Below are 13193 nucleotides of genomic sequence, written 5' to 3'. Positions count from 1 at the left end.
TGTTGGGCGACACTTTGCGAGGGCCAGCTTGCCCTCACCAGGAGGCCCTGGGCATCGAACCCTGGACGTCCTATATGGTCGATGGGAGCCCAGTTGGTTGAGCCACATCCATTTCCCTATATTTAGTTTTCATCTTATTTTGTTCATATTAGTGAGACCATACGATATTTGTCCTTTTGTTTCTGTTATATTTTAATCAATATGATATCCTCAACGTTCGTCCATATTGTTATATGTGTCTCAATTTTATTTCTTGTTTTATAGCTGACTAGTATTCCATTGTATGTCTTTTGGCTAGTTTCGTTCACAAATAGCAATATTTCATGTATTTTGAAGGAAGGCTAGGTTTGGCTTTACAAGCAGCATGCCAAAGTAAGTTACCTGCATATTTTCCAATTTAGCATTTCTTTCATCTGCTTTGAGGTTCTTGACCATAGCATATATTAATACATATACGTTCTTTTAGAATAATAGCATTTTTGATTATTTACCTTCAGTCTAAAGCAGTTTGTCAGGAAAATCTTCCCTGACCAAGCTAAACTGGGTCTCTTGCTATATGTTCCTTTAGTACCACCTGGTAACAGTAGATCACAGATAAATAAAATTTCAAAGAGCAAATATTGTACATAGATTCAACTATGGAAGTAAAGACATTTTTAAAAACATTAATTTAAAGAAAGAAACTTGAATAACAAATAAGCAAGGGAGATAGAACTTAATAATAGATTTTAATATAATTATGTTTGTGTAAAAAACTTACATTGTTTTGATTTTTCTCATTTTGCTTTAGAACAGAAAAATATGTCTATTGAGTTTAATATTTTTGCCTCCCCACTATATTTATCACACTTAGCTGTCACTGTTTTTCCCACTCCTTTTACCTCCCTCCTAAACTATAGCGCCCTGATGCCAGTAATCAGAAAGTGTCTTTATTAATAGTCTTAGTGCTTGGTATAGAGGTGTTCAATGTAGGTAACTTTGTTTTTTGTTGTTGTTCCTTTTATTTTGCTTTAAAAAATTTTTTTAAGAAGCCTTAGATTACATATATATTACATACAAAATATAGCAAAATATAGGGGATTCCCATATGCCCCATTAAGTTACTTTTTTTTTTAATGGCCAGAAAGCTTATATGTTTAGAATTAGCCAGCTGGCTGGACTCAGTTTAGATGATCCCAATTTTGTTGGCAACGTCCAAAGCAGCATAGTCGAGCCAGTCGAACATGCCTTCTCTCCATCAGGCCTGATCAGGGTGTTGACCTTGGCCACATCAGTGCCATAGAGCTTCTTCACAGCTTGCTTGATCTGGTGTTTGTTGGCCTTGACATCCACAGTGAACACAAGTGTGTTGTCTTAATCTTCATGGCTGACTCAGTGGTCAGGGGGCACTTGAAAATGGCATAGAGTGGTCAAGCTTGTTTCTCCTGGGGGCGCTTTTCTGAGGATATTTGGACTGTCTCCTGAGAACGCAGTGTCTTAGGTTGCCGGAAGGTGGGTGACAAGCGGACCTTTTTTTTGTGGCTGCGGACGCCTTTCAGTGCTGCCTTCTTGGCTTTCAAAGCTTTTGCTTTGGCTTCAGTTTTGGGAGGGGTAGGCTCTTATTTCTTCTCTTTTGGCGCCATCTTTGTCTAAGTTACTATTAATGTTGAGGGTAGTGTGAGGTAGTGTTCTCCAGTTTACTTTATTCCTCTACATTATGGCCCTTACAGCTTCCTCAGTAATTTTGCTATTAAGACATATGTAAACAGAATGCTTAATGTCTTTGAAGGTTAAGTATTTTATATTTTGGTTAGAAATATGCAGCATAAAAATTTCCATTTTAGCCATTTTGGATGTATAGTTCAGTGGTGTTCATGACATTTACAATGTACTTACCATTACCACCATTCATTACCCAATCCTTTCCATTATTCCAAATAAAAACTGCACCTATAAAGTATTAAGTCCCTATTCCGCCCCCCCCTTCCAGACCCTGGTAACCTCTAATCTACTTTCTACCTCTGAATCTGCACCTTCTAGATATGATATAAATGGAATCATATAACATTTGTCCTTTTGTTGTCTGCCTTATTTTATGCAACCTAATGTTTTCAAGGTTCATCCATGTTGTGGCATGTTTCAGAACTTCATTCTTTTCTATGGATAAATAATATTCTTTTTGTATGTATATATACCACATTTTGTTTATTCATCTGTTTAAGGACACTTGGATTGTTCCCACTATTTGGCTACTTTGAATATTGCACTGAACTTTGGTGTACTTAGTATCTTCATGGGTCCCTATTTTCAATTCATAGGGTGTATACCTAGGAGTAGCAGTCAATTCTAGAATTTTCTGAGAAACTGCCAAATTGCTTTTCACAGCAGTTGCAATGTTTCATGTTCCCACTGAGGCTGAGTTTTGAAAAAATATTTTCTTAGATTAAAATTTTAGGGATTGGGAAACGGACTTTGGCCCAGTGGTTAGGGCGTCCGTCTACCATATGGGAGGTCCGCGGTTCAAACCCCGGGCCTCCTTGACCGTGTGGAACTGGCCACGTGCAGTGCTGATGCACGCAAGGAGTGCCGTGCCACGCAAGGGTGTCCCCCGCGTGGGGGAGCCCCACGCGCAAGGAGTGCGCCCATGAGGAAAGCCGCCCAGCGTGAAAAGAAAGTGCAGCCTGCCCAGGAATGGCGCCGCCCACACTTCCCGTGCCGCTGACGACAACAGAAGCGGACAAAGAAACAAGACGCAGCAAATAGACACCAAGAACAGACAACCAGGGGGGGGGGGGAATTAAATAAATAAATAAATCTTTAAAAAAAAATTTTTTAGGGATTGGAGTTATTGTAGGCCAAAGGCTCTAAATATTTTGAGTTAAGAAAGGTTGAAGGAGAAATTTTCATACATGAAGTAGAAGAATTTTGGCTTAGAGAGTCTCTGAGGTCTTATAAGGACTATCAATGGCATTGATTCTCTTTCTTGGTTCCACGTCTGTTGTCACTATCAGAGTAACCCCCCCTCCTTTTTTTAAAGTAATATGTACTTGGAATAATTCAAACCTTAAAGAAGAAAAAAAGTAAAAATCCCCCTCAAAAAAATTGATGCATCGATCAGTATAAAGGTATTCCTATATTTTTAAATTTAAACCAAAGTATCATGGGTCACTGCTAAACATCTGGCTTATAGATCATTTCATTTCATGAGCTAGCTATAAACTTGATGAGGAGTAGAGAATTTATGAAGGGACTAGTTCAAGGTGACAAAGTCCAAATTGGGTATTTTGGAGGTTTGGTTACTTAACAGTAATTAGGCCATAAAAATTTCAGAGCTGTGTAGGTCTGTGTCTTTAAAAAATTTTTTTTTAAAGATTTTTTTTGTTTATCCCTCCTCACCTCCTCATTGTTTGTACTTGCCGTGTCTGTTTGTCGTCTTTATTTCTTTAGGAGGCACCAGGAACCAAACTCAGGACCCTCCGATTTGGGAGGGAGGCACCTGATGACTTAAGCCACCTCCATTCCCTGCTTTGTTGTGTCTCCTGTTAAGTTTTTCCTCGTGTCTCTTGTTGCATCATCTTGATGTGCCAGCTTGCCATCCTGTTCCTCCTCTTTAGGAGGGAACCTCTATTCCCTGATTTGTTGTGTCTTTCATTATGTTTTTTTTTCTTCTTGTGTCTTTTGTGTCAGCTTGATGTGCCTGCCTGTGGCACCAGCTCACTGTCTTGAGGAGGCACCAGGAACCAAACCGTGGACTTCCCTTGTGGTAGGCAGGAGCCCACATCTACTTCCCAGATATCTGCCTTAATTTAGGAAGTTGATAAATCAAAACTGATCACCCATAAGGTTTTTTTAATTTTAATTTTTATTAGAGCAGATGTAGTTTTACAAAGTAACACTCAGAAGGTACAGAGTTTCCATATACTTCTCATATGCAGCTCTTCCTATTAACATTTTGCATTAGTGTGGTATCTGTTATAATTCATGAAACAGAATTCTTATAATTAGGCTTTTAGCGTCAACCCACTTTTTACATAAGGCTTTTTTAGTCTTTGTGTTGTATAGTTCTGTGAGTGTGTGTGGGTGTGAGATAATTTCTGTACAGCCTAAAATTTCTCTTGGAATATACAATTCAGAGGTGTTAATTACATTAGCAGTGTTGTGCCTCCATCCCTGTCCGTTGCCACCATCCCTAAACGAGTTTCATACCAGTTAAACATTTAACTCCCCATTCCCTTCCCATCACCAGATCTGGTGACTTGTATTCTGGTTTCTGACTTTATAAATGTGTGTATTCTGTTTTTTTGATGTAAGTGAGATTTTATGTCATTTGTTCTTTTGTGTCTGGCTTATTTCAACGCACATGAAGTCTTCAAGGTTCATCCATGTTGTCGCATGTTATTAGAACTTCATTCCTTTCTATGGCTGAATAATAGTCTACTGTATGTATATTCCACATTTTTTAATTCTTAATGCATTGAAGCACACTTGCATTGGTTCCACCTTTAGCTAATTTTGAATAATGCTGCTATAAACTCTACAGTATCTGGTCTAGTCCCTCTTGCTGGGGCTTGTGGTGATTCTGTACTTAACTTTCTGAGGTTTTCTACAGTGTTGCACCATTATATTCCCATCAACAATGTACAAATGTTCCTGTTTCTCTACATTCTCTCCAACACTTAACTGGTTTCCTTTAAAAAAAAAAAAAAGTCATTCTAGTGGGTGTAAGATGGTATCTCATTGTGGTTTTGATTTGCATTTACCCTTAAGATTTTAACAGTGCTTTTCTTTTGAGTGAGACACGTGTACATTTATTAGCTGTGTGATCTAAGGTGAGTTTGTTTACTCTGAATTTTGAATGTCTTGTGTGATTACTGGGATTAGAGTTAATGTATATAAAGCCCTGTGCTTCTAGGTGCTGAGTATGAATAAGCAGCATGTGTGACGCTAGCCTTCTTCCATCTAATAGCTCTATTTCTCTCTATTTCACCTGCTAACCATATCTTGGTCCCAAGTTATCCTCTCCTAAAACTTCAGCCATAGCTTCTTTACTGGGCTTTCTGGCACCCACTTTTGTCCTGTAATATTCTTTTTTTTTTTTTAAGATTTTTTAATTTAATCCCCCCCCCCCGGGGTTGTCTGTTCTCTGTGTCTGTTTGCTGCGTCTTGTTTCTTTGTCCGCTTCTGTTGTCGTCAGCGGCACGGGAAGTGTGGGCGGCGCCATTCCTGGGCAGGCTGCACTTTTCTTTCGCGCTGGGGGGCTCTCCTTACGGGCGCACTCCTTGTGCATGGGGCTCCCCTACGCGGGGGACACCCCTGCGTGGCAGGGCACTCCTTGTGGGCATCAGCACTGTGCATGGGCCAGCTCCACACGGGTCAAGGAGGCCCGGGGTTTGAACCGCGGACCTCCCATGTGGTAGACGGGCGCCCTAACCACTGGGCCAAGTCTGTTTCCCCTGTAATATTCTTAAAACACAGAATCTACTTTACTGCCCTACTAAGATCTATTAAACATAAGGTCAGACATTAATCTGATGCTTATAAATAATACCAGTTTTATTTTTTACATTTGTTTTTCTAAAAAAACTTTGAGATATTACTGATATGTATAATAAATTGCATATTAGTTGATATGTTTTGCTTTATACATACACCTATGAATCTGTCACTGTAATCAAGCTCTGCCCCTTGTCTACCCTCAGCCTCTTGTGCTTTGTCACTCATTAGATTAGTTTTCTATTAGAGTAAATATCTAGTAGTGGAATGGCTGGCTAATGTGGTAGGTGTATTTTTAACTATTAAAAAAAAATGTCCATTTTCCAAGATGGTTGTATCATTTACATTCTCATCAGCAGTGTATGTAGATGCTTCATATCCTCACTAACACGTGGTGTTGTGTTTTTAATTGTAGCCATTTTTGTGCATAATAATGGAATAGTGTGGGGTTTTTTTTTACAAATCAATTTTATTGATACATATTAGTTAAGCATACATCCAAAGTGTACAATCAGTGGTATTTGGTATGATCACATAGTTGTGTATTTCCAAGCACTCAGTCATTCCCAAGCACTTTCATTATTCCAGTAATAATAATGAACAAAAAACAAGTAAAACTTACCACCTCTCAATCTCTGTGCCTCACCTGCCATACATTATCTGTTGTTGTTTTTGCTTCTAGTATATTTGTATTTCTGTTTTGTAAAAGCAGGTACACTGTCTTTATATCTATGTTACAAGTTCTTCCATTACTAGAATAATGTTTGCTTTGGTCCATAGTTGCATTCCTACTGTGTGTTCATTCCTCAATCTTGAGGATTTGGGGATAGTGATGACCACTCTACTTCCTATTGAGAGGGGCACTGTAGCTGAATATTCTAAATCAGTATCCTACAACCTTGTTTTCTGCGTTTTGACCACTTTCAGGCTTTTTTCCCATGCATTTTTTAGGCTAATTTGTATTAATTTCAGTTTCGAATTGGTCATTGCTAGTATATAGAAATCCCTCTGTTCAATTTGCCCTGAACATGGCAGTTTGCTCCAGCTATTCAAAGCTGACTTCACATTTCTTTCCTGTCTCTAGTTCGAAGTTATCTCACATGGTAAATACCTGTTAGTTTGCTTATTTTGATTTTCCTTTATTTCTTCCATTGCAAGTGGTATTCCACCTTTTCATAACTCTTTGAGTGTTTAGTTAACAGCAGAAACCCTGCTTTATAGCTTCCTTTAAGAAACTCTCCAGACTAGGTGATCTGTAAATTCTCTTTAGTGGCTGATTATTTCAGTGACAGTATTTTGATGTGCTACTATATTAAACTAGAGGCAGTCGTTTCCTTTGTTGGGGATTTTGAAAGGAAAATTTAAGCTTTGGGGCACTTCAGCCCTTGTGTCTAAAGTGACTCTATAAGAAATTCCACAGAATTAAAGTGTTTGAAAAGTAAACATATCTGTATATGATTTGACAGTGCTCCTATTCATATGTTTTTGCCTATGTATATTGTGATTGGATAATAAACATACAAAAGTTAATATTTACTAAATACACATTTTTAAATAAATCAATAATATGCAAAGAATAGCCATAAATACACATTTTATATCTAAAGAAGGTATTTTCAGGATTCTCTTTTCAGCGTCATGTATAATTGGCAGAGACTTTCTTACTATACATAGAAATTATTTTCTTACCACTTGTGGTTAAGGTAACAATTTGTTTCTTCCCATGTACCCTGATTATGTGAAACTCCCAAAAGAGGACTATACTTAACATGGCAGTACTTGATGCTAGCATTCATGTAGCAATAGTTGACCTGGACTTTATTAAAAGTGACTGATCTATGAGAACCCTAGATTAAGAACCCCTGTTTCAGAATCATTTTTTGCTATTTGAGTCTCATTGACTATTTCTTTCACGAGTATTTCAGTGAGTGAGGAATAGGAATATTCTACATTCTCTTGTAAATCAAGGTAAAGAAGACAAATAGCTGTATTAGTGGCCATCTTTCCAAAGATCATTGTTAGCAATTGAAATTGAGGTATTGCACAGTGATTGGAACTGGATTATAAACTAATTTGTTTGTACTTTTGCTTTCCATATTCTGTGATATATGAAATCAGGAGTGAGAAGCAGATACTTCAAAATATGCAAGTTTTATACTCTTATACTTTAGGTTTCTCTGGGAACACATTTTTTAAAAAAATAGGCAAATCCTTGTCTGGCTGAAAACTTATGTGTGACTGTCACTGACTAGATAAGATACTAATGTGCAACTTAAATGACGTATAGTTTTGAAAGTAGGTCTTTTGCCTCTATGGGAATATGGCACCATCAGTATGTGTTAGGCAGTGTTAATTTTTTCTCATGTTTTTATGAATCCTCTTTATATAAAGATCAGGTTCAGTTAATTCATGTCTTTTAGCTTATCATTATCCAGTATTCAAAGGCATGCGTGGGGGGGGAAAGATGATTAATATTGCTGTGTAAATAACTTGGAAGATGATTTGTACATTCTAACTCAACATGGATTTATTTAAATCTCATCTTTTGGCTAGCTAAAGTTAAGGACATCTAGAACATTGATTTAATTATGTATGCATAAACTTGAATTGGAATAGTCTTCTATGTGTCATAAGCTGCCTTCTAGTGATAGGTTAGGCATTTTTACACTAGGATATCTTGTTTTGAAAAGATTATATATGGCTTTTCTTTTAAAAATAATGCTTCAATAAATTAAGTCAAACATTTCTGTTAAGATGGAAAAGAAAATGGTTTCGGGGGCATATGATAATAAGAATGCAGAGTGTGGAAATCCATTGAAAAAACTTGTTGGCATATAACCATGAGAAGATAATTGCAGTTTTCTAATGAGACCTCTTGGAAATGCTCTTGATTTTTACATCAAGTTGCCCTGATTCACAAGGAAGAGCCTTGAAAGCCACTGAAAGAAATAGCCCAGCTTCACATACAGGTTTTTCACATTAATGTTGCAATATGAATTCTCCAAAGGTAGCAGTAGTAACCGACTTTTTAATTATTTTTTAAAATTTTTTAAAGATTTATTTTATCCCCCCTCCCCGTTGTTTTGCCTTTGCTGTCTGCTTTTTTTTTTTTTAAGATTTATTTTTATTTATTTCTCTCCCACCTCTCACCCCCCCAGTTGTCTGCTTTCTGTATGATCTTCTGTGTCTGCTTGTATTCTTATCAGCTGCACCGGTAATCTGTCTCTCTCTTCATTGCATCATCTTGCTGCGTCATCTCTCCGTGTGTGCGGCACCATTCCTGGGCAGGCTATACTTTTTTTTCGTGCTAGGCAGCTCTCCTTATGGGGCGCACTTCTTATACGTGGGGGCTCCCCTACGCTACGCGGGGGACACCCCTGTGTGGTACAGCACTTCTTGTGCACATCAGCACTGCGCGTGGGCCAGCTCATCACACTGATCAGGAGGTCCGGGGTTTGAACCTTGATTGGACCTCCCATGTGGTAGGCGGACGCCCTATCTCTTGGGCCAAATGCACTTCCCTGTTGTCTGCTTTTTGTGTCTGTTGGTTGTGTGCTTTTTAGGAGCAATGGGAATCAAACCTGGAACCTCCCAATGGGAGGTGCCCACTCCACTCCCAGTAACTAACTTTAAGAAACTTTGTTTTACATAAATGCCAATTTTGAAAGTAACAGATAATAATTCATTTGGCACAGAGAATATTTAGATTCTGGTAATGTAAGAATAAGAGATACTGAAAAAGGTACAGTTTACAATCTGTTAAGCTATTCTTGACTGCTTTGATCTTTTTAATTTTGGGCAGAGCACAAGGAAAGGATTTGGGGAAGAAATTATGATACTTGATTATATAAGCCGTATAGTAAGCTATAGGGGTTTCTAAACAGACAGCTTTTGTGTGGAGCAGTACTTGATCCAAAAAGTGCTGTGGTTTATATATAGTTCCAGTGTTTTGAGAAAGCGTATTAGTACTGAGGTAGATGTAGTGATCATTGTAAAGTGGCATTAAATTGTCTGGGTTTTTTGTTATTTTGCTTTTTGCCTGTAGGAACCTTCCAGTTTTTTGACCATCTGTTTCATTTTTCTTGCTGTTTTCATCTTTTGTCCTTTGTCCCCATCTACATTTAAATTTCAAAAGCATTTGATGAAGGGAGAAGATTTTTAAATTGATTAAATTGGTAACAAGAGTTAAAGGATCTATCCTTTTGCTTTCTTTTCTTTATAAACTTAATTTCCCTAATTGTTTAATTTTAATCTCCATATTAAAACTAGTTCTTAGTCAAAAACTGTTATTTTGAAATAATTTCTTTGACTTAACAAAGAAGTTGCAGAATAAGTATACAGAAGTTCATACAGCCTCTCCTAATATTAACTAGTTAACATAGCCATAGTGCGGTTATCAAAACCAGGAAATTAACATTGGTTCAATACTATGAACTACATTTTTTCCCCCTAATGTCCTTTTTTTGTTTCAGAATCATCCTTTTGGCGTAGTTAGTCGTCTCCTTATTCTCCTCTAATATGTGACAATTCTTAACTCTTATTGTCTTTGACATTTTTGATGCATTCTGTCCAATTATTTTGGAGAATATGTTTCAGTTTGGGTTGTTTTGTTGTTTCTTGTGATTACATTGCTATTCCACAGTTAATGTGAAGAATACCACAGAAGTAGGGGAGCAGGTGTGGCTCAAGAAGTTGAGTGCTGCTTCCCACATGGGAGGTCCCAGGTTCGGTTTCTGGTGCCTCCTAAAAAAGCATACTATAAGGAAACAAAGGAGAAACCCAACTCGGGAGCCCATGTGGCTCAGTGGTTGGGCACAAATTCCCACATACAAGGTCCTCGTTTAATACCGGGGTCCTGGTACCTCAAAAAAAAAAAAAAAAACCCACAGAAGTGATATATTTTGTCCTCAGTTCATCATAGTAAGGGGTTCATGATGTTAATAGGTTGTTGTTGTTTTTTAAAGATTTATTATTTATTTATATTACCCCCTCCCCCAGTTGTCCACTCTCTGTGTCCATTCGCTGTGTGTTCTTCTGACACCGCTTCTATCCTTATCAGCGGCACTGGGAATCTGTGTTTCTTTTTGTTGCATCATCTTGTTGTGTCAGCACTCCGTGTGCGGCGCCTTTCTTGGGCAGGCTACACTTTGTTTCGTGCTGGGTGGCTCTCTTTACGGGGCAAGCTCCTTGCACATGGGGCTCCCCTACTCGTGGGACACCCCTGCATGGCAGGGCACGCCTTGTGCGCATCAGCACTGCGCGTGGGCCAGCTCCACATGGATCAAGGAGGCCTGGGGTTTGAACCTTGGACCGCCCATGTGGTAGGCAGACGCCCTATCCATTGGGCCAAGTCCGCTTCCCTGTTAATTTTTTTTTAATACTCATTTATTATTATCTTTGTTTTGTTGGTTATTGTGGTGACTGCTGGTTTTCTCTTTACAAAATTATTATTTTACTCTTGTAAGTATCTTGGGGAGATGATTTGAGACTATGTTGATACTGTATATTTTCTTAAACTTTTGCTCATTGAGTTTAGCATTCATTGGTGAATCTTGTCTGTGATAGCTATTACAGTGTGTAGTCTTTGCCTGATGTAGACAGACTTTTTAAAATTTATATGATCACAGAATTTTCATCAGATTATATGCATTTGTGTGTAATAGTCAAGAAATTTTGGCATCTGGCAGGCAGTTCTTTAAATTTTTCTTAACTGCATATCGACAATATTTTATCAATAGATTCTCAGTAATAAACCTCATTTTATGGCTGTATCACATTAATAAAATTTTCCACAATTGGAAAACGATTTCCATAATTAGTTTTTAAAATTTGTTTTCACTAAGACAAAGTGTTTAAAGAATAGGTTGGTACTATTAAAGTAGTAAGCAAAGGACACTGGAAACATAAATTTTGCCCTTCAAGTTAAAGTTATATTTGTTGTATTAGTCTAATGTAATAAAAAATATATTGGAAAAATATAATATCTGATATTAGTTAAAAGTATCTTATGTAAACATCTAAATTTCAATGCTTCATGTCATTTGATGTTTTAAGCCATAAAATAATTGAAGTCTGTTTAAGTGAACAGTACATTTGCTTCTAGTGTTTTTTTATTTAAAAATTGCAGGTACTCAGACAAGCCATTCAGTAAATTGTTTGATACATTTGAGTGGTATAGAATTAAAGAATATCTTAAAAGATAACTGTTTAATAAAGTTTTGTGTGTTTTTTCTCCTAACTTTTAACCTGTATTCTGTTAAAAAGTTAATTAAACAGGGAAAATAATACAGTTAATTAAAAAGTTAAAAAAGGAGGAGTATTACATTGGTGATAGGCATGGGGCACCTGCTCTGACTTTACTCTGTACCCCCTCTAATTAATTGGTCCTGAAGATTTAGTGTGCTGTAAAGTGCTGAGCAAATTTTTTCTTATTATTTATGTGCAATTTTTTTTCTTTTTACTAGGAATAAAAAAATACGTTGTTGGCCTCATTATCAAGACATCCTCTGATCCAACTTGTGTAGAGGTAAGAGGTTTCTCTGGAGATTATTGGGAGAATGTAAGGGTATTTGAATGTTGAGTCTTTAGCTGGATCCATCTTTTCTATTACAGAAATATAGGCAAACATAAATACATGCACAGTCTTTTGCAAGAGAGCTGCAGTTTTTCTCTTATGGTGATTGCTTAGGCCTATGTTTGTATGCTAATTTTATCATACCTCTTTTAGGCTTTCCTTTAATCTAAACATCTTTCTTTCCTTAGAAGGAGAAGGTGTATATCGGAAAATTAAATATGATTCTTGTTCAGGTAAGTAACATTTTGACCCACTGTTTTCCCCAGAAGAATTACATGCTTTGTGCAGGCTTAGTACTTAAGCACAATGTCCAACCCTATATTATTGTTGAATAACTAGACTAGTAATAATTATAATAGTTTACCTGTGTAGCATTTGAAATTATTTACTTGCTGTATATGGGAAATTAACTGTTAGCCCATCATTTAAATTTTGTGTTGGATTCATATGTCCTTTCCATGTAGTGTTTCTTGGTCCTTAATCGATTTTACCTATTGAGTTATGTTTTCTTCTAACTGACCTCTATACTTAGTCTCTCTTTCACACTTTGTATATTCCAGCATTAGAATTTCTATATTTATCTTTTTCTGTAGTAGTGTGCCAGAAGAATTTTTTAGAGAGCATTAATAGGTGTTTGAGGGGGAAAACTGCTTTTTTTATTTAAGATTTGGAAACATTCCCGAAACTGTTGGGTTTTCACCAAGTTAAACTGGCTTTTGTATTTGAGAACTTCTTTTAGCCTATCTGTGAATGGGGAAGGAGTATAAAGAACGTAGAAACTTAACTCTTATTAATAGGTCTTATTAAAGTATATCTGTTTGGGAATTCCCTAGCTTACAAAATAGACCAAGAGTATAAATCTATTGCATAATAAATCCCCCAATCCATTAGGTCCTTTTTCAAGGATAATTCCATCCCAATTACAGTGTCCCCTTTCGTCCAAATTTATATATCTAAACTCTGCTATATTTCAAGGCCCAGACCTCCAGCCAAAGGAAATCTTTGTCTTCTTTCCCTTTACTGCCTAAAAAAAAAACAACACTACACACACACTGAATAGTCTCCTCCTCCCACCATCAAGAAACCCAAATTTCTAGCTTTTTAAAGAGGTAGATATTTGAGTCTCAGAATAATGTACATTTATCTA

The 13193-nt window shown here is 37.0% G+C and overlaps 1 protein-coding gene across 6 annotated transcripts in view; it reads left to right on the top strand.

Moving 5' to 3' along the window:
• Positions 1-13193, top strand: part of XPO1 (exportin 1) — a 46075-nt gene that overhangs the window by 17573 nt on the left and 15309 nt on the right. For all 6 annotated transcript variants that reach the window (XM_058278640.2, XM_058278642.2, XM_071208858.1 and 3 more), the window contains 2 exons: positions 11937-11998; positions 12235-12279. In XM_058278640.2, the coding sequence (XP_058134623.1) occupies positions 11937-11998; positions 12235-12279 (107 nt within the window). The remainder of the gene's footprint in view (positions 1-11936; positions 11999-12234; positions 12280-13193) is intronic.

Source organism: Dasypus novemcinctus, chromosome 17, assembly GCF_030445035.2.
Source record: "Dasypus novemcinctus isolate mDasNov1 chromosome 17, mDasNov1.1.hap2, whole genome shotgun sequence".
NCBI lineage: Eukaryota > Metazoa > Chordata > Mammalia > Cingulata > Dasypodidae > Dasypus > Dasypus novemcinctus.
This window is presented reverse-complemented; position numbering and strand designations above follow the sequence as displayed.